Source organism: Rhinolophus sinicus, chromosome 6, assembly GCF_057876585.1.
Source record: "Rhinolophus sinicus isolate RSI-liver-muscle chromosome 6, RSI-T2T, whole genome shotgun sequence".
NCBI classification, from domain to species: Eukaryota; Metazoa; Chordata; class Mammalia; order Chiroptera; family Rhinolophidae; genus Rhinolophus; species Rhinolophus sinicus.
Genome location: NC_142506.1, coordinates 31,425,430 through 31,451,172, shown reverse-complemented (window position 1 = coordinate 31,451,172; position 25,743 = coordinate 31,425,430). Strand labels below are relative to the sequence as shown.

Sequence of the window (25,743 nt, the reverse complement as noted above, 5' to 3'; positions counted from 1 at the left end):
ATCAGAGGCACTGTTTGCAAAAATCTTCTCCCATTCAGTTGATTGCCTCTTTATTTTGTTGATGGTTTCTTTTGCTGGGCACAGGTATTCTTACCTTAGCAACAGAACAACATCCACTTAGTACTTACTGTTTTGTCTTGAATGTTCTCCAGATACAATTCATCAGTTCTTACCTGGGTAATTGAATTTCAGGAAGTAAAAATGCTTGGAGGGTTTTCTATTCTGTGTGCTACGGTATTAGTGGTATTTCAAAGTGTTGTGATTGCTAATCATTTCACCCACCCAAATCTCCTTCTCTAATAACTACCATCCACATGATGGAAACAGCATTCATTTCCCCTAACAGTAAGCACTGGCAAAGTTATTCTGAAGTTGATGTCATATAACAGGTGTACCCCTTACTTTTGAACTATTTATGGACCTATTATGTAGGTTACCAATTGTATTGAACTGACATGATTTTGCATGCTTCCTAATGAGAAGTTCCAAGGAACTTATAAAAATTTCAGGTTTTACTGTTATTCCAATTTTGTTCTTTTTGAAAGAGATGCTTCTGGTTTTGTTCTATATCCTGAGTCATTACATTAATGGCAAATAGATTCCAAAAGTCATTGATATTACCTGATTTCAAAAGCATGTATACCTTCTACAAAAGATGGGCAAATTTTCCAATAATTTAAAGGACCAGCATTTTTACACATGTATAAGGTAGAGGATCAAATTTTCCCACATTGCAAAAGTGGCCTTCTATAAGTTTGCTAATATTGTATGTAAATAGTTATTGCTGAAAGTCTGCACCAAACCATTTCTAGTTAATACATTTTGATTCAAATATTAGACTTTTAACCTACACGCAATGGAAAATGGGGGGGAAAAAAACTAAATACAGCTATTGTCAAACATCTTGTCTTTTCAGCAAAAATGGAGTTTAGCCTGATTTTTCTACCTCTCTTTGAGTTGTGTTTTTGTTTTTGAGATTTCGTTGGTAGACACAGAGTACTTCTAAAAAAAACTCCCCTCAGACATTTACCTCCTCTTCATTTTATTTGTTGTCGTCTGTCATCAAATTTTTGTCTGTGAAAGTGAATGTAACCTTTGAACAATACGTATTTAAGAGACCTGCTGATTGAACAGACCAGTTTTGTTTGTAAATATCAAATGATGACTCATATATTGTAATATGAAGAGAATGTTTAAATTTATTAAACAGTAAATATTGAATCCAGTAACCAAAAAGTGAATCATTTAAATGTCATTTCTTTATTTCCATCGAGTATTGGCTCATCTCAGTTGCTGTTTTTCTTGTTTGTTTTCCCAACAGCTCCACCGCAATACCTACAGCCATTTGTTTCTGATAAAAATGTGCCGTCTGAACTAGAATACATGATTATTTCCTTCAAAGAACCACACTTGTATCTTCGACAGTGGAACAATAGTTCTGTCTGTCAGGAGATCCAGTTCTCAGCTCAAGCAGATTGTAAACTTCTAGAGTGCAGAAATGTTACAATGCAAAGCATGGTGAAACCCTTCAGCATCTTTGGACAAATTGCAGTTTCCAGCGATGCAGTAGAAAAGCTACTTGACGGCACCATCATAGTTGATTCTATATTTATAAACTTTGGACAACATGCAGTCCATTCTCTAAACACTGCAATACAAGCTTGGCAACAGGTATGCACATTCTAGAACAGTTTACAGTTTGTCCACATGTGATCTTTTACTAGGCACTCTATGTTATCACTTCTAATAATAATTTAAGCACAAACCAAAGTGTGAGAGAATGAAGAATTTGATGGGCACCATAATATTTGGGACCTTCTCTGCTTTGGCAAAGTGATGCATGTTATTTTTTAAAACGTTGGAGAATATGGTTCTCTACACATGCATCGGAGATCATGCCCACATTTTTGTGACTAATGTACCACATCTGTGTGGAAAGTAACATATTCCCAGAAATTTTTTCCAAGTACTCTGGCTTTAGTTTGCCAATGCTTCAACTTAGCTATGTATCAAATTGTCTAAGCATCTATTGCAGAAATGAAGAACCTGTGTGAGCCTTTCTGATAATAAGCATTCCGTCTTTTCAAAGAAGAAAAGCAGTGAAAGGAAATACGTGAGCACAAGATAGTGTTAGTCTTTCTCCTACTATCATTCTGCCATTTTGAATCACTAAAAAGTACTTGATAGTGGATTTTTTTAACTAGTTAGATGTTTGATGGATTTTTTTTTTTTTTTACTTTTATCTCTTGTCAGAAGTTAGTCATATCAAAAAAGGGATGAAGTGTAAAATCTATGCTGAGTGGCATATTTCAAATAGGAAACCTGTCCGTATTCACTAGCATGAAAATAATTTCACAGAATGTTTGGATAATAATATGCTCAGCAATTTAAGAACAAGTCACTTCTGCTTCCCTTACTGATTTTCAGTATAATATTGTATTTCCATAAAATTTGTGTTGCTATTTAAGCTGAGGCATTTACCCACACTTTGTATATGTTACATGCATTTGTGCAGAGTTGGCTCCCCGAGAGAAATGGTCCTTCGTCCTGCACTGACCTCATGTGGGGACAGGAGCAATGAGGGGGAGGGAGGGGGCTTGAGTTCTCTAACTTAAGAATTTTTACGGAAATAAACTTTTCTTTATATGCATGAAGACCTATACAAGACTGAGGAATTAATTACCTAACATGGCACTACAATAGCAAAGGGAAAGAAGATAACACATCTGTTTTATATTTTAAAATTCTTTTTTAAGGGCATTCCATGGTTTTCTTGTTGCAGAGGACATGCGTAAAATAAGAGCTAGTGTGATCTAAATCTTTGCAGCTGGTTCGAATAGCGATGTGAAAAAAACCTCCATGGCTCCAATTTCTGTTTTTTGTCATATTTTGAACAATGCATTTAATAAAAAACAAACCTAGAAAATATAAAAGAGTCACTGATACAGCGTTGAAACCCGGGATGTTTTTGTCCTGGTATCAGGGCCATTATAAGAGGACTCGTGTAGCAACTACTGCAAAATGGCCTGCAGAAATATCAGTTTCCTCCCAGGGTAAAAATATTCTCTTAGACACAGCTATACATATAAATAAAATACATTGCATAAATATTTAAATGTTTTAAACCACATCAGAGTGTGAATGACTGGTTAACACAGTATCTTGAAAGGAATATTCTGAGTTGTTTTTTTTTTTTTTAAATGGAATTGTATATTTGATTAAGTAGAGCCATATGTCACGTAGCATATTGCTGACAGGTACATTCTATGAATAGTTGGTTCTGATTTATACAGGGATTTGGCAATGTTAACATGAGCCACAAGAGGATATACTTCTGTAATTGTTGCTGTAATTTTCTTGTTTCCTCCCATGTCAAGGGTACTTGCCACCAAGTTTTAATGTGGTAGGCATCTAACCCTGTGTATTCTAAATTAAATACAAGAATGTACTACTTTGAAATTATAGGACATTTGACATTGAAATGGGCTTATGAAGGGTTATGAAGTTCATTGTTTCTAAAATATTCTGAATTTAGAGGAGAAGCTTAGTTTCCCAAGCTTGGATTTTATTGTGTATATAATGCTCATATACAGTATAATTGTTGCCAACGATAAATAGGAATTTAATAAGCAGGATAAGTAATTTGGGTTCTCCACATACCTTTTATCGTATTCATATCCAAGACAAGTCATTTGTATCCAGTGTAGATGGACCAGACAGATGAAGCATGAAACAATTTGTCCTTTCACCTTTAGGTCACAAGTTCAAGATTAACAGAAGCCTTCATCAGTGTCTGATTTCTCTGGCTGGAGATTTTTTTCTTTCTGTAAATGATTAATATTTTGTGAAACCAGATTAAGGGCCCGAAATGCTACTTGCAGTTTACTTTTTATTTTTACGTAATATTCCCACGTTTGGACAAAATACATTTGAAGCGCGTCTTATTTAAAAATCAAGGTTATACTCATGTGTCTTATACCAAAACAGATATCTCTGTTTAGTTACAAATGCCTTTGCAACACTCCAGCACAAATTTTAAATGTGAACAAGCCATCATTTAATTATAAATCTGAGTGAGCTTTCTGAAGTTTAGCCTGTATGATGTCATATAAAATGTGTACAATCTTTTTTATAATATACCAGAATTTAAAACATTCCAATAAATGCTTAAACTTGCAGTTATAGTGAACTCCATAGATGAAGGAGCAGTGGAGAAACAGTTCCCTAAGGACTTTGAGTATTCTTTAGAAAAATGTAAACAACCCTCTTGTGTTCTTTCATTTACATTTTTTCCTAAAACCCTCATCATTTATTAAAGGTCAGTTTGTAGAAATGAGGAAAGTAATATGATTTTATTTTCCACTCAAACCCCATCGGGTAACTTAACCTCTGTGTTACCAGCAAAGTGATCCCAATTCATTATGAGAACTGAATTTCAATCACAGGATGTCTATGTCAGTGGGAGTTTAGAATCATATCTCATGTTTGGCCTCTTGGACCTAAAGGAGAGAAAAATGCTTACAAGGAGAGCAGTTTGTGTTGATTATATAAAGCTAACTGGAAAAATCATCACAACTGATTATATACTATGAATCCAGTTTGATTAAAGGTTTAGCAGCCTTTAAACATGTAAAGTAGGATTAGATAGGACTAACTAGAACAGGAACAGGCAGGACACTCAGAAGAGAAAAATTCCTAGAAAATTCACCAAAATATAATAGCAGCTATCTCTGAGTGTAAAATCAGAACCTTTTACATTACAATATAGAATCTATATTTTCTAATCTGTATTTTCTAATTTTTCTACTGTGAACATTTATTACATTTGCAATTTTAAAAATTAAACTTACGTATTTGTTTCATAAGTGTTTATTGAGTACTTATGTGTCAGGCATCATGCTGAGCACTGGAGGTAAAGTTATAAATAACACAAACCTGGTTTCAGCCCTTAAGCAGCATGGAATCTAATAATAGAGACAATATTGAACCCATAATCATACAGATGATTACCCAGTCCCAGCAGAGATAAGTGCTATGAAGGTGAAATGCAGGGTATGGTGTGAGCATAAAAGAGGGGGACGTAACCTGGTCTGGAGAGGGTCTCAGAAGACTGTTGTGGTGAGGAACCTGGAGGCTGAGTAGAAAGAAGTTAGTTAGGCAGGGAGGAAGAGAGGTGTAAGCAGAGGAGAGGACAGGCACCGAGGCAGGAAGGAGTTGAACGCGTTGGGTGAATAGGAAGGGGCCAGTATAGCATGGGAGAAACTGAAGAGGGCTGGCAGAACTGCAGTGTGGTGAGCGATGGACAGAGGCTCCGTGTGCACCGGCCCGGACAGCTGGGACCCACTGGCAGTGAGGGTCTGAGCTCATAGCTCACGCTTAGAAGCCACAGCAGAGAGTATTACAGCAGACAGTTGTGGCTATAATTGCTTTGCTCTTACTTAGCCAGGCTCTTTCTGGGATTAGTGTGGCTGTCCAGCAAGGTTCCTCCCTGAGAATGAAGAGGTTTGAGGAGAATAGTTGGACGACAAAACGAGGGCTTAGCAGGGTCTGGAAGAAGGAAGTATTCAGGGCCTCTTCACCAACTGCAGCCATAGAGCACTGCCCATCCACTTTGGGGGGCCTTCTGGATGACTTGGAATGAATTCTACCTCCCAAGATAACTGTTCTGGATGACGTTTGAGGTTGGGTCTTGGTCCAGGCTGGATTCAGGTGCACTTAACCATAGGCTTCTTGGCCGCAGGCCTCATAATCACGTAAATCACTATGCTCATTATGATGTATCCCCTTTTATTCTCCGCTGAGTAAAATGGCAAAGGATGGAATGTGGCATTGTGGCTTTATTTACATCCCCAGCCCTGAAATAGAGGCCAACTGGAGAAGCATCAGTTACATATGACCTCCCATTGTCTGCAAATTGACTGACTAATTAAGATTTTTTTCTTGCATTCTCAAGTTAGTCATTTATTTAGCTATTCTTTTCATTTACCAAAAGTATGTTTATTGTTTATTAAGCCATAATCTAACCACAGTGATGAGAGTAAGAACAGAAATGCTCTTTCACTTTGCCAGTGTTTTGATATAACAGCAACCAATGGAGACGCCACTAAGTTAGAAGGAGTATCAACACTGGACCATGTTACTAATTTGTTGAGCCTTAGCAGATTAATGGAAGTACATTAGCTGATTGAAGACCGTTAGCTGAAACAGACACTAACAACTGTTTTTCAAGTAACATTATTTCTCTTGAAAACTACAACCCAGCTTACCCTGACTCTGGAGTTGATCTGTTTTGTGTGTTCAGCCTTTTAACAATAGAGGGAAAGTTGTGGTTTTATTTACATCTCTCCCTGAGCAGATTTACACATACACACACATCCACCCTCCCCCTTCAGCGATCTGGGGATGTATTACCTAAAAGGTCCTTACTTTCTGTAGGGTACAAACTGTGGCTTTGTAATTGATCTTGATTGTTGAGTTTAGAAGGCCAGGAACATGATAATTCTAGCCTCCAGTACTCTGCTCAGAACGTGCACTACCCAGTACAGCATTCTTTGTAGCATGTTAATTCATTTTAAAATGTTAAAAGTTTGAGGGATCTCTTTGTTTTTTCTTCTGTGTCTATGATTTATTTTGCAGGAGTATAAATCAAAACATATTTTTGGAACATTTAAGATCTTTTAGGTATTTTTTGTGCTTATGCTAGAAGTATAGAATATTTTGTATACCAGAGCTAATGACAGCAGATCTTTTACTGTTTCTGTATTGTAACAATCGCCACTGGGCAGACAACTGCCAAACATCTTGCAATTAATCTGATGCACGTTGGCTTTCGGATTCTTTTTCTTTCAGAACAAATGCCCTGAGGTAGAGGAGTTGGTCTTCAGCCATTTTGTGATCTGTAATGACACACAGGAGACACTGCGGTTTGGCCAGGTGGATACTGACGAAAATATTCTGCTGGCGAGTCTCCATAGTCACCAGTACAGCTGGCGCTCTCACAAATCCCCACAGGTATTTCAGAAACAGCTTTACAAACACAGCAATTGTTCAGGTTGGGGATTCATTTATTCTGTATTTGTGTGCCTGTGTCCAGTAATTTCCCTTTTTCAGTCGCCTAAGAAATCACACCATGTAGCTACATCTGACAGAATCACAGAAATGTTTGAGATGGGAGCACAGTGCTCCCATGCTCACCTTTCTCCTGTTTAGCATGGGTGCTGTTGAGGCAGCATGGTGTGGTGATTACGAAACTGAACTCGAGAGCCAGAGTACGTAGGTTTGGAGCCTGGCTCTGTGTAACCTTGCTTTACTTCCCGTGCTTCAGTTTTCTCATATGTAAAATGGGGGTGATAATAACAGTACCTGTTTCGTAGTGTTGTGAGGACTAAATAATAAATAAGTTAGTATGTATAAGGCACTAGAACAGTGCTTGATAAACTGTAAGCATTATGTGTTGGTATTATTATTCATTGTTTGTTCAGAGTTTTACTGTGTGCTAGGCATGTACTAGGCACTAGGGGTTGAAAGATAGTCCTTACCCTACAAGGACAGCTCATGATCTGTGACAAAGTGAACACAGTGACAAAATATACCCAAGGGAGCACTGAGAAAAGACATACCAAAGGATGTCTGTTTTTCAAGTAGTATAATTCCATTTTCCTGTCATTTTAGATGGGAATAATTAGAGGGATGTGCCCTAAAGGGATAATATGAGGAAGAATTAAGTACAAAGATGTGGTCTTAAATGAGTAAAAGAAATCTTAGGAAGTACTCTCAAGAATAATGTATTTCTAAAACTCTGGGTAATAAGGAAACTACTGTCTGCTTGTGATTAAAAGAAAATCATTAGATTAGAGAACAAGTTTTCCCATCTGGGACCAGCTTCTATAGACCAGCTTCAGAATATATTATACCCTCAGGCTCCCTCTTGCTTTTTTTTTTTCCTTCCAGTAGCTAGATTCTGATCTCTTACTGGCCACACTATTAGTATAAAATTTGGAAGAGTAGATACAGTGCAAATCTTCTTATTTAAGTATATTTATTTAATTCTAGTTCATTTGACAGGATATTAAAACTACAGAAATTATTCTTAATAAAAGTTCTTACAAATATTTTTCATGTGATACGGTATTGCACTCATATTTTTTTAGAATGAATGACATGCCCTTATTTTCATATTTGCCTCTTGAGAAATTTCCATGTTAAAGAGTTGTTAAGTGTTTGGTTGTTTGCCTATTATAACATAGCTAAAGGGCAGTTTGTTCAAAATTAAGTTTCTTTCTGTTGTTTTTTTCTTGTTAATAGCAAAAGTGAGAATATACACATATCTAGAACAATTTTAAAATGACCACTTATAATTCCAACCACTCAGAGACAGTCCAAGTCAATACTTGAATAGCCTTGTAGATTTTTGAAAGGTCTCCATGGTAATTGCATTCCCAGCAATGAACTAGTAGCAGCAGAAATGAAGCCTCTGAGAAGCTGCAGTGATGGGTAATCGTACACTGACTGTACCTGTCCCATTCACACACAACAAGCTACCAGCTTAGCCAGTAGGATGCAAAGCAGAGAAAGCTTACTTCCCCTCACAGTCATTTAAGTTGCATAGACTACCATGGCCCTCAGTGACCCTCAAGACTCCCTGGATATTGGAGCCAGGATGGGAAGGGTGAGCCTAAGAGCAGCTGTCTCGGGTGTGGAGGAGCAGCAGTTTTCATGTTACAGACACATGACGTACAGTGTCTGGGTGGAAGGATATCGACAGGAAAAAAGAACGACCCCTGCCAGCACTACACTTTCATATTAACACTCCTTTGCACTTTTTAAAGGTTTTTTTTAAAGGTTGTTTGTTTGTTTGTTTACTAGTTTTGGTTTCACAGTATCCCTGTGTGGTTTGTGTTATTTGTTAATGCATATTGTATAGACAAGGAGACAAATAGAAATATTGAGCTAAGATAGTGGTAGAATTAAAATCCCATATGTTTTGATTCTCAATAAAGTGTTATTTTCACACTGTTGTCAAATTCTGCTAGGTTTTGGCAGCATGATTTGTCTGTTAGAATAGCCAAGCTGTGAGGTTTTAAGAGAAGGGCTGAGAAATCACTAGTATAATACTCCACATTTAAAGCTAGACTAATAGGGGATTCTTAGTCCAAGTACAAACCCTGGCAAAGCCTTAACTGTATTTCCAAAAAGAATAAGGACCTTTCAATGACAAACTGGAGACATAAGAAAGGTATCTATTAAACTTGTTTTTCTTTTTAATTTGTAACTGCATCCTCTGGATACAAATTTTAAGATGAGCTGTAGTCATTATAATCTTAGGCTAAACTCAGATCAGATTTGTAAAAAACAGTGTCTCTTCGCTATGGCTATGTATGCTGAAGGAAGTGTGTTTTAGGGCCCTCTGAAGCCAGAGGTCTGAATGGGCCCAGAGGGTCTGCGTGGAATTCCTTACCCCCACAGTCACAGATTCTGCTGTTGTTCTAATGAGGGGTTACATCTGAGGATCAGAAAAACTAGCCACTTAGCTTCAAACTGCACCTGGCGGTAGTCATAGACTCACAAGTGAGCAAACTGTTCCTTTTTCCAGACTCCAAGTCATATCCTGCATTGCCCAGCAGGCTTGGTTTTAGGAACATTTGTGTCTGCATGTTATGCTACCTTGGGTGTTAGTCAATTCATAGTCTCAGGGAGGATTTCTAAAGTTCATAGAATTTAAGTCCATTAAACAATGCAGCTTATATTGCGGAGATCAAGAAAGTGGCAATGACACCTGGAAAGGTTTCCAAGAGGTCAACATATCTTAGAGCCACACAGGATGTTGCTAACAACAGCAAGTCCCAACAGGATGGGAAGAAACATGGACACAAACAATTCCAGAATCCAAAGCTGTAAAACCTTTTAGAAATGAAAAGTTATAAACTCTCCTTATAGTTTCTAACACATGCTCTGAGGCAGAATCACTTAAAATGTTGGATATCCCACAACAGTTGCTTGCCTAAACAAACAAAGGAAGAACAAAACTATTTCCTAGGGAATAATTGAACATATTCAGCTGCAGAGTCATTTATGCCACCACAAAGGGCCCTTAAATATCCCAACTCAGTAGACTTCAGATCAGGTTGGATGAGACCAGTGACCAGCAAGGGATTGGTCTTCAGAGAAGTGCTTCACATTATATAAAGTGAACGTAAGAACTGGAAATGTGAGTTTGTGGAATCTTTCCCCAGAATGTGGGCAGTATGTGCAGCTCACAGTGAAGGGAAGCTTTGTTTAATTTAGCCAAACCGGACATAGAGACACTTCCATCAACTCGTAGGATTTGCGTATAGGCTGCTCAAGTTAACTTCCTCTTCTGCTTAATAAAGAGCACTGTTGGCTAATCAACTGCTTGGAACAGGAATGCCTCTACCTTGTATGTAAGGAATTACATTTGCTATTACCCCCAAAACCCCCAGTGCACAATTTATAGATTATGCATGTTTTTAGAATTACAGAATTACAGATATCAGTGACTTAATAATCAAATCATCAAGCAAGATAAAAATAGGCTCTAGACAGAACTGTAGAAAATAGTAAAATATGGCTCCAAAATGGATATAATAGAAAGTTTCATAAGCTAGTGAAAAATGGCAGATATTTAAAAATGCAAACTAACAAGATAAGAATTAATTAAAAGGTAAGAATTAATTTTGAGAGCAGCAGAGCATCTGGGAAATAGTCATTAAAGTAATCAGATTTAATGAAGAAAATATAAGTCATACATTACATTAGTCAGAGCTTGGCAAGCTTTTTCTGTGTAGTGCCAGATAGTAAACATTTTAGGCTTTCGGGCCTTTACAGTCTGTTGCAGCTACTCAACCCTGCACGAAAGCAGCCCTAACGAATGAGCATGGTTGTGTTACAATAAAACTTTATTTATAGACAATGAAATTTGAATTTTAATAATTTTCACACATCACAAAAGATTGTTTTGCTTTTTTTCAACCATTTAAAAACGTAAAAACTATTCTTAGCTCAAAGGCTATTCAAAAATAGGCAGTGCACCAAATTCGGCCCAGAAGCCATAGTTTGGCAATCCCTGCTTATTAAGACCTCTCATTTGACAAAACTCAATAGACTGAAGGTTTGATGTTTAATTGTTTTCACTCTGATGTAAATGATAGTCCTATCACTTGAAAACTTGGTAAAATGTTTCAGAAATTAAGAAATAACAGATAATAGTTTATGTATAATACATGTATAATCAACCTGTATTCACTACATAACATTACATCGCAGTAAAATATTTTTATTATACTCATTTTGGGACTGCAGAGACAAAAGAATTTCTCCAGTTCTCATTTTGGATGTAAAAATACTTAAAAGTGATAGTATTTACGTATCATAAGGTAATTTCAGCCAGCTGTCAATTTCATTAACTAGACTGTAATTCTTATACAGTTACCACTCTTTCCCAATTCATTTATATAATGTGTGTGGATACATGTATCTAGACAAAGAGCACGTTTCTTGTTGCCACAGTCGCAATTTAGAAAATTTAAAGGCAGACTTAGGGAGGGAAGGAAATATCCTGTGTTGGTAAAAGTGTTCAAACTGATAATTTTTTTTCAGGTGTTTGCCTTTGCTATTATTTGGCACATGGCATGCATGTTAAAGTTTGTTTAGAAAGGGCAAGTGAGAAGACACTCTTAAACAATGAAGATGAAATGGAATTGATACTTCCTTTCTAGAAAGCAATTTGGTAAGAAGTATCAAAGCTAGTAAAATAGTCATAGCTTTTGAGCCAGTAAATCACCTACTAGTAATCTACTCTCAGGAAATGATTCAAATTAAAACTAAGGTTTATACATAAAAATGTTTATCACAATTTTATTTATAGTATCAAAAAATTAAAAACCAAAATGTTCACTTTTAAGGAAAGTTAAATAAAATCTGGCATATCTATTAGATGAACTATTACGGGAGCTTTAAAGTTTTATATAGAAAGGAAAAAGCGCTACCATATCATATCAGTCAGAAAAGCAGAATAAAAATTCTCTGTATACAGCACAATCTTAACACTAGAAGGACAAAGGCATAGAAAAATATGGAAGGAGACATGAAAATGTTACCAATGATTGCCTCTGAGTGGTGGCTTAAGGTGGTATTTTTCCACTTCATTACATTTGTATATACTTCTCAACTGTTTAAAATAAGGAATATGGATTATTAAATCAGAGAGAAGTTAAGTTAAAAACCCTGAAAAAACGGATAAACAGACAATGCAGTGGCAAGTATAATGATATATTAAGAATGATTATCTTTGTTTCTTCTCATATAAACTATTACAATAGGTTTTTTCAATTAATCTCTTAGGTACATCTTTACCCCTCTCCTGTCTTGCAGACTACTTCTCAAGTAATTTTTCTAAATAGTATTTTGATTATTATGCTTTCCTGTCCAAAAGTCTTCACAGCCTCCTCCATCATTTATTAAATATTTCCAAATTATCTGGCATCCAAGGCCTGACTCAGTCTACTCACAAGCCCTACTGTCTGCCATTATTTCTTTCTAGCTGCTTATTTAGTCTCCCTTTCTCCCATTCACTTTTTTTTTTCTTTTAGCCTCCTTCAGTATTTCTTTTTTTTTTTTTAATTTTATTTTATTAAATTTACTGGGGTGACAATTGTTAGTAAAATTACATAGATTTCAGGTGTACAATTCTGTATTACATCATCTATAAATCCCATTGTGTGTTCATCACCCAGAGTCAGTTCTCCTTCCATCACCATATATTCGATCTCCCTTACCCTCATCTCCCACCCCCCACCCCCCACCCCCCTTACCCTCTGGCAACGACTAAACTATTATCTGTGTCTATAAGTTTCTGTTTCTCATTTGTTTGTCTTGTTCTTTTGTTGTTTTTGGTTTATATACCACATATCAGTGAAATCACATGGTTCTCTGCTTTTTCTGTCTGACTTATTTCGCTCAGCATTACTCTCTCAAGATCCATCCATGTTGTCACAAATGTTCCTATATCATCTTTTCTTACCGCCGAATAGTATTCCATTGTGTATATATACCACAACTTCTTTATCCATTCATCTATCGAAGAACATTTTGGTTGTTTCCATGTCTTGGCCACCGTAAACAAAGCTGCAATGAACATTGGAGCACACGTGTCTTTATCTCTAAATGTTTTCAGATTTTTTGGGTAGATACCCAGGAGAGGGATTGCTGGGTCATATGGCAATTCTATTCGTAATTTTTTGAGGAACCTCCACACCGCCTTCCATAACGGCTGCACCTGTCTGCATTCCCACCAACAGTGTATGAGGGTTCCTTTTTCTCCACAGCCTCTCCAACATTTGTTATTATTTGTCTTGTTGATGACAGCCATTCTGACTGGGGTGAGGTGATATCTCATTGTGGTTTTGATTTGCATTTCTCTGATTATTAGTGATGTTGAGCATTTTTTCATATGTCTATTTGCCATTTGTATGTCCTCTTTGGAGAAATGTCTCTTCAAGTCCTCTGCCCATTTTTCAATTGGGTTGTTTGTTTTTTTGTTGTTGAGTTGCATGAGTTCCTTGTATATTCTGGATACTAGCCCCTTATCGGAGGCACTGTTTGCAAAAATCTTCTCCCATTCAGTTGGTGGCCTCTTTATTTTGTCAATGTTTTCTTTTGCTGTGCAGAAGCTTTTAAGTTTCATATAGTCCCATTCATTTATTTTAGCTTTTACTTCCATTGCCTTTGGAGTCAAGTTCATGAAATGCTCTTTGAACCCAAGGTCCATAAGTTTAGTACCTATGTTTACTTCTATGCAGTTAAGACCGTCTGTATCCAAATGCAATCGATTTTACTTCCTGATTCTCTTGCTTTTCTTCCCTATTTCTTAGTGTTTTAATTCAGTCACCCATCATTTTTATCTGTCTTGAACTACTGCAATACTATTCTGATACTAATCATGTCTATAATAGTTTGTTTACTCTTCTGACAACTCCATTCACTTTTAAATATGTACTTTCTTCTAAGAAACATATTGTCTAATGAGGGTGTCAGAAGAGTAAACAAACTATTATAGACATGATTAGTATCAGAATAGTATTGCAGTAGTTCAAGACAGATAAAAATGATGGGTGACTGAATTAAAACACTAAGAAATAGGGAAGAAAAGCAAGAGAATCAGGAAGTAAAATCGATTGCATTTGGATACAGACGGTCTTAATAGGAGCTCAAAGAAAGTGTTTTCAATTCTAACATGAGGATGGTAATCTGGCGAGGCTTCCTAGCGGAAGGAATATTTGTACTGAATTTTAATGTGTAAATATAGTATTGTACATCAACTGTATGTCAATTGAAAAAGAAAATTTTTAATTAAAAAAAAAAGAGGCCAATGAAGTGAGTATGGCAGTGGTGTTCTAGATAAAGGAACTAACGTCTGTGAAAGCCACAGAGGCATGAAACAACACGGCCTGGTAAGACAACTTGACTAATTTGGCTACAGTGTAGAGTACACATGTGGAACTGCAAGAGGGGAAAGCAGATGAAAGCCGTGAGAGCACTTGTACACTGTGGTAAGCAGTTTTAATGCTTTCTGGAGGCTGTGGTAGCACAAAAGCAGGAAAAACTACATACCTGGAGAGGTCCAAGTTGGCCTTCCACAGAGGCTGGGGTTGAAGGCTGAGAAGTTGTCCCAGTGGACAATAGTGGAGGAAACACACAAGACAGAACCAAGGGGATACATAAACGCACACATGCATGCTGAGCATGTCATGTTCAAGGGAATTCAGGTTTTGTTCAGAATAACTCAGGCATAGAAACTGCATGCCATGCTAAAGTGACATGTGCTAATAAACTGGCTCTTACAGTGGTGGTGGTGGGGAAGCCCTAACTTGGAGGGTTGGCTAATTAGCATGATGTAAATACTCCCACCATAACTGATTTCAAGCTGCCAATGATTTAACAATCAACTTGCAAAATTCCTGAATATTTATAATTTTTTTAATCAAACTTTATTGGGTGACAATTGTCAGTGAAGTTACATAGGTTTCAGTGTACAATTCTTTTTAACAAACAAGTTGAGCCAGTTCTAGCACACCACTGTTTGGAAGAGTTTGTTCCAAAGAGCCTGGCAGTTCATTTTGGGGAGTCATACCTGTATGTGATGGGCAGCTTTCAACTACTGAAGGGTTTTAAGTAGAGGAGTCATAGGATCACAGTTGCATTTTGGAAAGATTCTTATCGTGTAGTTTAAAAGAGTCTACAAGAGACTGAAAACACAAGCGGAGAGTAGTGTGGACACTGCTGCGTAGTCCAGGGAGAGGGAGAGACAATGGTAACTGAGCCAAGACAGAGTAGGAGCCATAGGGTGGTGTAAATGCCTAACAAACTGATCTTTCTGTGAATAATAGCTATGAATTCTAAGCAAAACACAAAACAACTACCTGAGGCCTCGGAAAACTGAACAAAGGCAGGCAGACTTTGGAGGGGAATCAAAACTTGGAGCATGTAATCTGCATAGTGTGAATTCCCCATTTTTTTGTGGCTTTGCCCTGAGGGCAACTGCAGTTGTGTCAGTGCAGGGGTGGCCCGTCATCTTTCTGACCCAAGGTACCAGAGGGAAGAGCCCAGGCAACCAAGATTGCTAGAGAGTAAGGAGAAAACCTTGAAAAAGGGAAAGCCAGAAAGTAGGAAAATTATATGTTTAAATTTGGCCCAACTACTGACCTCTGAACCATATGTACATCGAGCAAACTGAGAACAGCTTGTACCCAAGACTTAAAGAACTGAACTAATCTGAGCTGCCACTCACCCAGGTGTGAGAGTTTTCATTTTGAGTCTAAACAAATTAATTACCGTGTTTCCCCGAAAATAAGACCTAGCCGTACAATCAGCTCTAATGGGTCTTTTGGAGCAAAGATTAACAAAAGACCTGGTCTTATTTTACTCTAATATAAAATGGGGTCTTACATAATATAAGATCGGGTCTTAATTTTTGCTCCAAGAGATGCATTAGAGCTGATTGTCTGGCTAGGTCTTATTTTCGGGAAAACACAGTACCTATTAAATCAAAACCATTAACACGCTTTGGGGCAATTATAAGAGAACCCAGAGTCTCCATTCACAGTGTCCACAATATAACCCAAAATTACATGACAGATTTCAAGACTCTCAGGAAAAAAAAAAAAGTTTACTCGATTTCAAAGGAAAGGTAATTAACAGATGCCTACCCCTAGATGACCCAGAGGTTGGAATTATCAAATATTATGTATACTTTATTGCAACTATTGCAAAGGTAAAGGGATTTTACAGATACAGTTAAAGTCCCAAAACAGCTGATTTTTTAGTTAATCAAAAAAGAGATAATTCTGAGTGGGACTAATTTAATCAAGTAAAAGCCCTAAAAGAGGGACTAGCCTCTTTGTGAGGAGAGAGAGACGCCTACACTCCCGCTGGCCTTGAAGAAGCAAATCGCCTTGTTGTGACTGCCCATGAAGAGGGCCATGGGCAGGGCATAGTGGGAAGCCTGCAGGACCCAGAGCTGCTGCCAGTGCTGGTCATTAAGAAGTCAGGACCCTAATCAGAGATCCACAAGGGAATAAATTCTACAACAACGTGAGCGAGCCTGGAAGTGGATTCTTCCCAAGTCGAGGCTTGTGATTTTATTTTCTACCCTGAGCAGATGTCTCAACTAAACTATGCTTGGACTCCTGACCCACAGATGCTATAACTGTATGTTGTTTTAAGCTGCTAAATTGTGGGTAATTTGTTACTCAGCAATAGAAATACAATACAACATGTCAGAAGAAAAAAGTTAGTAAATGTGAAGATTGATCAATAGAAATTATCCAATCCAAAGGAGAGAAAAAAAGATTCAAACAGAATGAATAGAATTTCAGGGACCTGTGGGACAATTTTAAAAGGTCTAATATATGAGCAATTACAATCCAAAAATGAGAGGAGAGAGAGAAAATGGGGCCAAAAAAAATTAAAAATATAATCCCAGAAAACTTCTCAAATTTTATGAAAAGTAGAAATTTATAAACCCAAGATGCTCTGAAAACCCCAAACAGGCATTTCAAAGAAATTCACACCCAGGCACATCATAATGAAACTACTAAAAACCAAAGATAAAGAGAAAACCTTGAAAGCAGCCAGAGGAAAACTATAGGGGAAACAATTCAAAAAACTATGAACTTCTCTTTAGGTATAATCCTGGAAGCTAGAAGACAGTGAAACAAAATCTTTAAAGTGCTGAAAGTTTGGATTGGGAGAGATGTTTTTGGAAGATATTTGGGAGGTTATAACACCAAGATTTGGTTATTGATCATGGAAGAGAAGGGCCTAGTTTGACTGTGAGGTTTGGGGACAAGTTGGGAGTTGGTAGTGTTGCCATTGGGCAAGACAGTGAACTAAGTAGGAGAGTATTTTTGAGACAGAATGGGAGCACAACAGCGTGATCCTAAAATTCATTTTGGACACATTGAGTTTTAGGTTACCTTAGGAGAGCAGAAAGGATGATATATTAGAAAAAGCACAAATTTGAAGCCATAAATACTGGGTTTCGCTTCTAAGGTATGTTAGCTGTGTAAGATTGGACAGTTTCTTAATTTCTTGGTGTGTCAGTTTCGTCTTCTGCAAAATTAAGTGAATGTCACATGAGTTAACAATTATATAAAGTGCCTAGTAAAGAACTCAGCTCTCTATAACCAAAGGTTCCTTTCCCTCCTTTTTTCTTTTCCTACCAGACATCCAATGGTCGTGTAGAGTGGGCAAATTAAGTATAAGGGTCAGGAGCTCAAAAAAATAGCCTGGCCTGGAGGTGAAAATTTGGCCTATCATCAGTGCCTGTGTAGCAGTGGATATAGATAAAAATGCCAAGGGGAGAGTACTGAGAGAAGAGGACTTTATTAGTTATCTCTTGCAGTAGAACAACATGCAATGGTGGTACAGGCCTGGGATAACTATGGTAGATACTCCCGTACATAAAAGGATAAAATGAGAGACACATAGGAGTCACTGGTCCATAGAAATTCTGAAATCCAACCAGATAAATGTTGGAAGTTTCTTGATTAGTAATCACTCATACTCCTGCTTAGGAATAGCCATCCTCTTGAGTCATCCATCCTTTTCCATAAAAAGTATCCTTCATTTGCACATCAGAGTTTTCTCAGCCTGTTTTCTACCTATTTAATTTTGAAGGTTCAAAGACCTCTTTACATTTTGTACCATCTTTGTCTCTTTCAGTCTAAATTGGCAGTGTTTCTGCCATTATAATTCCTTTAACAACTTTGTGAGTGTCTTGTTAATCTTACTAAGGTTTACTACTGTAGACAAAATCACACTCTTCGAGATGATGCCTTCTCTGCTTTAGGAGCCTGCTGACACTGCTGAGGGGCATCACCCTTAAGTGTCTTAGGAGCCCTGTGGTTTAAATAGTTCACTGACACACCAATTTAGATCTTTCTGAGATCTTAACAAAGGAGTTTCTGGCTTCATCCCTAGACCCAGCTTTCCTGGCTGTGTCCTAGATTTGATCTTTGTCTGGAAGCCATTTCTTGATTTTTAGCATCCTTTGCCATCTGGAAGACTAGGAATTTTCAAAACTAGCAAGTCCTCACTCCTTGTTATCTAACAGTTCTTACTTCAGTTTATATCACTCCTCTTGGACCTTAAATATAAGCAGCAGATAGAAACCAGGAAGCACTTCAATACTGCCTGGAAATCTCCTTAGCCAGACCATGTAGTTTAATAGACACATTTTCTACTTTCCATGTTACTGGGGGTTATAGTGTTGCTAGACCCTCTGCCACTACATAACAGGATTCCTTTTCCTGAGATTTCCAATAACAGTTTCATAAATTCCTCACTGGAAGCCTCCTCCAAGGCCATCGGTTTCTACTAATATCTTTGAAGCACCTTAGACATTCATCAGCTCTCCTCAAGTCTGTCCAGTTTTTGCCCACTTGCCTGCTCTAAGCCCCTCCCACATTTTAGGATTTTGTTATACCCTGTTTCTCCGAAAATAAGACCTAGCTGGACAATCAGCTCTAATGCATCTTTTGGAGCAAAAATTAATATAAGACCCAGAGATGCATTAGAGCTGATTGTCCGACTAGGTTTATTTTCAGGGAAACACGGTAGTTGCACCCTGCTTGCAGATGACAAAATGTATATTATATACTACTGTTTAACAAATTACTACAAAATTCGAGTAGATGAAACAACAAACATTGATTATCTCGTTCCATTAGCCAGGAATTTCAGGTGAGGTTTAACTAGATGGTTCTAGTTTAGAGTCTGATAAGGCTGTAGTGAAGACATCAGCTGGAGCTGCCATCATCTAAAGGCCTGACTGGGCTGGAGGACCCATTTCCAAAGTGGCTCACTCACATGGCTCTTGACAGGAGGCCTCAGTCCTTGCTACAGGGATCTCTTATGGAGTTACTTCAGTATTCCCATGACATGGCAGTTGGCTTCCCTCCACATCAAGTGATCCAGGATAGAAGAAAACAGAAACCTCAGTGTCTTTTATGACCTAAGTTCAGAAGTAATTCGTCATTTCTGTAACAGACAAGTGGTTACACAGGTTAGCCCTATTCAGTGTTGGAGGGGGCTACGCAAAGACAAAATAACGGGAGGCAAGAATCATTGGGGCTACCTTGGAGGTGGGCTGACATAAGGACTAATAGTTTAGGGGTTAGGCTGGGGAATGGGAACCATTCAGGGGGGATGAGAGGTATGAGGAAAACAAAGACATAGCAGGACAATTAGAACATAATGGTTTTCTACAAACCAAGGAAGGAGACTATCTAGAGGGATAGAATTATCAGTGTTGTCGGATGCCATAGGAGACTCAGTGAGACTAGAACTGAAGAGACCATTGTGTTTGGCAATTAGGAGTTCATTGATGGCTCAAGGAAAGCATTTTCAGTGGCAAGATAAGGATAGACATCAGATTGCAGTGGTTTGAGAAGTGAATGGGAGGTGAGGAAGTGAAGAAAATGAGCATGGACTTATTTTTTTAATCTTGATTGGGTGTTAGCTAGACAAAGCTGCAGGGTCAAGCAAGAATTTTAAATGGGAGAAACTTAGATGCCATATTCATATGAGATAAGAAATAAATAGGAAGGATGGCATGATGTGTTAGAAGGGAAGCAGAGGAAGGAATCCAGATCACAGGTAGAAGGACTGAGCCTAGATGGGAAGAGGTTTATACCAGATATTTGTTGCTGCTTGACAAACCACCCCAAAACTTAGTAGCTTAAAAAAAAAAGTATTACTTCATGAGTCTGTTGGTCAGAAATCTAGGGGCACTCAGGAAGTTCTGCTGGTCTCAGCTGAGCTCACTCATGAGGCTGCAGTCAGCGGGTAGGCCAGCTGGTACATGTTGGTAGTTGGCAGGCTGTTTGGCCAGGGTACTCTCGTCTTGCATATGACCTCTCCAGCAGGCTAGCCCGAGCAAGAGAGCAAGAGCAGAGACTGCAAAGCCCGCTGAGCCTAAGCTCAGAACTTACACAGCATCACTTCTGTCACATTCTATTAGGCAGGGCAAGTCTCAAGTTTAGGCCAGATCCAACGGATAAGGAACTAGATTTCGGCTTTTGATGAGAGTTGCTGAGAGAATTTGTGGCCATTTAGAACCTACCACAAATGACTCCTTCTATTTTGAGATAGGAGGGAGAGGATAAAGGTTAGTGTGAATGTAGATGAGCTTTTCATAGGTTTTGCTGAAAGTAAAAAGGAAGAAAAAAGAGTAGGAGGCTTTAAAAATGTGATTTTCCACATTATCTAACCCTGTATCTTGCTCGTAATAGGCATTCGATAATGTTCACTGGATATATAAATGTTGAGATTTCTCATAACATTTCTGACATTTCTCAAGAACACAGATTAAAAGGCTTAATTGTTTTAACATTATGAAAATTATGAAAGTATTCTTTACAACATGTTAGATACTTTTGTGTATACTATGCAGACACACAAAAAGAGGTCCTCTGATCTCAACACGTATGCTTCCATATACTGTCACTGCCACTGGACTCTTAATTAAGAGTAGCTTCTGGTCTCTCTACCTCCATCCCGTTGGCCTCCTGATGGCCTCCAGTGAAACCTATGTTACTAGAGGAGAATGCTACAAGAGCAGATTAGCAGCATACTTCAAATGAGACCAACTTTCAGGTCCACATCCATGTCCAACTCTTCCCACTTTTGTTTAACTATGAAAACTTATTATTTTTTATCATAAACTAGAAGTGCATTGTACAATTACCAAATATTATCAATTTAAAGTTAACATCATTTCAAGTAAATTTGCCACATATTGTCTCTTTCTCTAATCATGGAAACAGATTCCCTGAAGCCTACAGTACGACCCTTATTGTTGTATAGGACGCAGCTCTCTGCAGCTAGCAATTCCATTTAGGGGGGAGAGATTGTTTGCCTCTGCTCCCCAGTGGCAGTAACAAGCTTCTTATTGTTGATGACAGTCAGATAGCTAAAATCAACAGTGAGGTAAATACTTCTCGGGACCATCTGGCAAGGTTTTTAAGCCAAATTATTCTGTAAACACTGATCCCATTTGAGTACCTGGTCCAGTCCCTATCAACTGCATTTTTATTTCAGTTTTAAGCAGTCATTGAAACAGCAAAATAGTAGACTATAGACTCCGTTTCTTCACCTTTCTCTCTTAAAATATTTTTAGTTTCATAAGATTCCAGGACACTTACATTCTCTGGAGAAGCTTATGGTGCCTTGTGAAGTCTCCAGTAGAAGTAAACGGGGCCCTAACAGTTTGGGTCATTAAGTATGTAGGGGATAGAGCATATTTGGAATTTTTTCATTGTCTTTTAGGAAATACATTTACTCTATTTGAATGCGAGGTAGAAGTTTGGGAGTGAGTTTTCTTTATCTTGTATATTTCAGAGTTTCTTTGTAAAAATGATTTGCAATATGACCACTTTAAGACTGGCAAAGTTTATCATAAGAAATGGCAAAGATAGGATTGTAATAGGGCACTGTATCCAGTCACAGAGGAGATTTCGGGAGTGTTCTACAAGCCTGCGTGAAAGGGAATGACTAGGGATTATTTCAGCTGCAAAGCACCCAGAGGATTGAGTGCTGGTGCTTCTAATGGTCTCTATGTCCCTCTTCTGGCAATAAATTTTAGATATTGAAATATAGCTTTGGAGAAAAATGTACTGAAGATTCCTTAAACTTTTTACAAGACACTCAAAGGCTTTTCACAAGCCAGTACTCTGCTAATGTGAATTCTTGATGTCTAAGCATAAAGGTCCTTTACGGAACTAATTTTAAATGTGAATTTTAATACAGAGTGCTTAGAGAAAGGGAATGCAGCTGGACCATTAAAGCATGGTATTTTGCCATTTTTAAGTAATGGGAAATACTGATTAAGAATGTTGTAAAGATTTCAGCATACATAATGTGATTGTCTTTAATCATAACCAATTACCACCACAAGTCTGTGGAACAAAAGCATTAACTCTAATAAAGACAATGGCATACCTTTTATACTGTGGCACGTTTTAATTATTTCCATGCTGAACAGGATATTGAAGAGCTTATTATCTAAAGGTCAGAATAATGCCCAAGACATGGCCAAGCCCAAGGAGTGTCAGATGCATGGAATGCTGGATGACTTCATAGTTATGAAATTATTTCATTTCTCATGATAATTCCAGACTTGCCAAGTTAGTGAATTTTAAGAACTCTGAGAACAGATTTTAAGATAAATGTGAAATAATCCATACTTTTGGAGTCCGGGACTTCCCTTCAGGCATTTGTTCATATTTGACTTGCTTGACTTACACTTGGGGATAAAATGAGTTAGGACAAGGTCTTAGATACGACGTTCTCTTACTGGGAAAGAAAACCAACTTGCACAACTTTGGCTGGCTCATGTTTCTTGTTATACAGGCACTAAGAAGCAGCAGTTGCCATGAAATACTTTATTTAACCTTTATAAAAATGTTTTCTTAGTATGGCGAGGCAGTTTAGTTAAACAAAAATAAATAACTAAAAATTTTGGATTTATTTTCTATCCATCTGTTGACTTTTTTTGCTAATTAAAATTTAGGGATAACAACTAAAATTGACTAAATTACCATGATGACTAAAAATAAAGATTGCACAAAACTACATGATCTTTTTTTAGCACACATGTTGCCATGTCTTCTACTTTACGTTAAAATAAATTTTGCTGAATGATTAATGTTACATTTCAGAAATATTTAAAAGAAAGTTTTTATTCAAATTCTGGTTAGGTTTCTCTATTGTTTATATTTGTGTTTAATTAAAATTAATTTTCAAACAAACAAAACCTGATGATTTGGCTTATAAACTCAAAATATTTATCCAAATCTGAATGATTATCAAACAGTATCCCATTTCTTATCTTATTGCCTTCCATTTCTCAACTAACCTAAATTATTCTTCATTATTTCCATCCAACATACTGTTCATTCTTCGACTGAAGAAGTAGGTCCAACCAAGAGCATAACTATTGACTATCACTCTGTTAAGAAAGTGTGTCTACACAGCACCAAACTCTCCTGGCTGATCTTGCAGATCAATTAAGCAATTAAAGTTTTTATTTTAGTTAATGATTTAAAAAGAAAACGTGAATTATATTTTATAGACACCATCTTTTTCTGTGCACACACATATACGTATCAAATTTTTCTGAATTTTCACTTTTCAGCCCTTTGTGATAGTATCAAGGGTGAACAGTCTCAAAGACTGTCACACAATTCTGGACATAAGACACCTATTAGTATCACAGTTCATGTTTTTTCAGTCATGTATCATTTAAATATAGGGAAGCCCACATCCTTTAAAAACATGAAAACAAAGGACATGTAATGTTGAAATAACCTCTTTAAACAAGCCTAGATATCATGTCATACTTTTTTTACTGTATACATTTATATCTGATTTCATGATGGATAGGTTCCAAAAAAAAGTTATGCAAAAAACATTTTTAATATGAGAGAACTTGTTCATTAAATCTTTTTGCAAAAATGTTTGTAGTGTAAATTATTTTTTCCCAATTTAAATCATTTAGATTTAGATCATTTTTAGCAAAGCATACCAATTAAGCATCCCATTGTTTTATAATGTATAAATCAAAATTGCCACTACTATTCACCCTACTCTTGCTTCTTTTTAAATTTATTTTTCCTAAGTCTATGAATTTCAGCCAGAGATTGAACAGACTAATGCCTGAGTAGTGAAAAACCAAAAATGAATTTTTGAATTTAGATTTCTCTTTATAGTCATTTATGAAAAATAAGTATTTTTTTATTTTGAAAAAGATTCAATGACTTGGTTATAGATATGTTGAAACAGTGATTAAGCCTGAATGTTTGCTAGAAATGTGTGACATTTGATATCCTATTTACCCATAGAAATTAAAATGATTTATCATAAACTACATAATGAAATGACACAATGCACTGTTTTAAAGTTGTGAAGATATAGATGTAAGATATCAATAACATTATTTCTTTTTTGTATTATGTGTATGTTTTCTTTTATACCTATGCCATTTATCTCATATTTCTTCATCAATTTGTGTTTTTTGCTCTGCATAATTGTAAAAGTTTTCAAGGTTTTTTTCCATAGTGGTAGTTATTCATACTTGTTCTTATTCCATCAGTTGTCCTTGCATTTATTTCTTATCTAATTCTGTTTTTATATCATCTAGTTTTTTAATCTCAGGCTGTTTTCCATATATATCAGACTGTTCTTTCCTCTCAATATTTTTCTACAGTTTTATAGAAATCATGTATTTTTGCATACTTTAGAGAACATCAAAAACTTTCCTGATATTTTTTTTTTCTGAATTCTGCAACAGTACACTACATTAATTAGTAACTTCTTCACCTCATTTTTTTAGGATGATACCCTCTTTCTTTTGCAATACTTTTTCTTAGGGCTCTGGCTTATTTTCATGTCATTTTTGCTGTTTATTAATGACTATATTAAATGGCTTGCCCTTGGTTATACTCCATTATCAGTTGAGAAATGGTGATATTTTTATTCTCATCTCTCCGGCTGCAGGGTAGGATGATAAAGTCAATTCCTATTGCACTTCCCATTTTCTAGCTGGCATTTCCTAATATTTCTCAACTATACAGAGGTGAAAGCTTCCCCCACATCCTTTCACACTTATCTGATATCCTGAATTGGCAAAATTCATGAGAAACTGTAATTTCCTTCCTTCACAGCTATTGTTTTTGTTGTTTGTTTTTCCTGACTCTTGATCTTCATCTATAATGTTTGTCTTGTGATGACCACTCATAAAATACAGTGAGGTGCTATCTGGGAGCTGCTATCTCTGAATATATAAAGACGAGGGAGATAGTGAATAGCATTATTTCAAACAGTCCAACAACTGTTAATTACTTTGTTTCAATGTCTTTAATGCTTCAAACCCTGATATTTATTAATGATTTGATGCTTTGAGGGGGAAGTGGCAATTACTGGCCTAAGAGTTTACTGCCTCTTGAGCCTCCCTTTCTGTACCACTCTCTTTCAGGCAGGTCCTCTCCCTAGCTCTCACCTCTCCTCATTCCCAAGAATCTACACACATGGCTCTTGGCTGCCAAAGAGCAAGATTTGACCTCCTAAAACAATGAGTTTTATTCCAGTATGACTCTTTCCTTTCTAAGATCAAAATTCAGTGGTTGCATTTGGATCATGATCAAAGCTATTAGAGGAATGTAAGCC

The 25,743-nt window shown here is 37.0% G+C and overlaps 1 protein-coding gene across 8 annotated transcripts in view; it reads left to right on the top strand.

The window, feature by feature from the left end:
* The window catches only part of VPS13B (vacuolar protein sorting 13 homolog B), a 735,829-nt gene that overhangs the window by 638,554 nt on the left and 71,532 nt on the right, over positions 1-25,743 (top strand). For all 8 annotated transcript variants that reach the window (XM_074316465.2, XM_019757646.3, XM_019757649.3 and 5 more), the window contains exons 42-43: positions 1,322-1,671; positions 6,850-7,011. In XM_074316465.2, the coding sequence (XP_074172566.2) occupies positions 1,322-1,671; positions 6,850-7,011 (512 nt within the window). The remainder of the gene's footprint in view (positions 1-1,321; positions 1,672-6,849; positions 7,012-25,743) is intronic.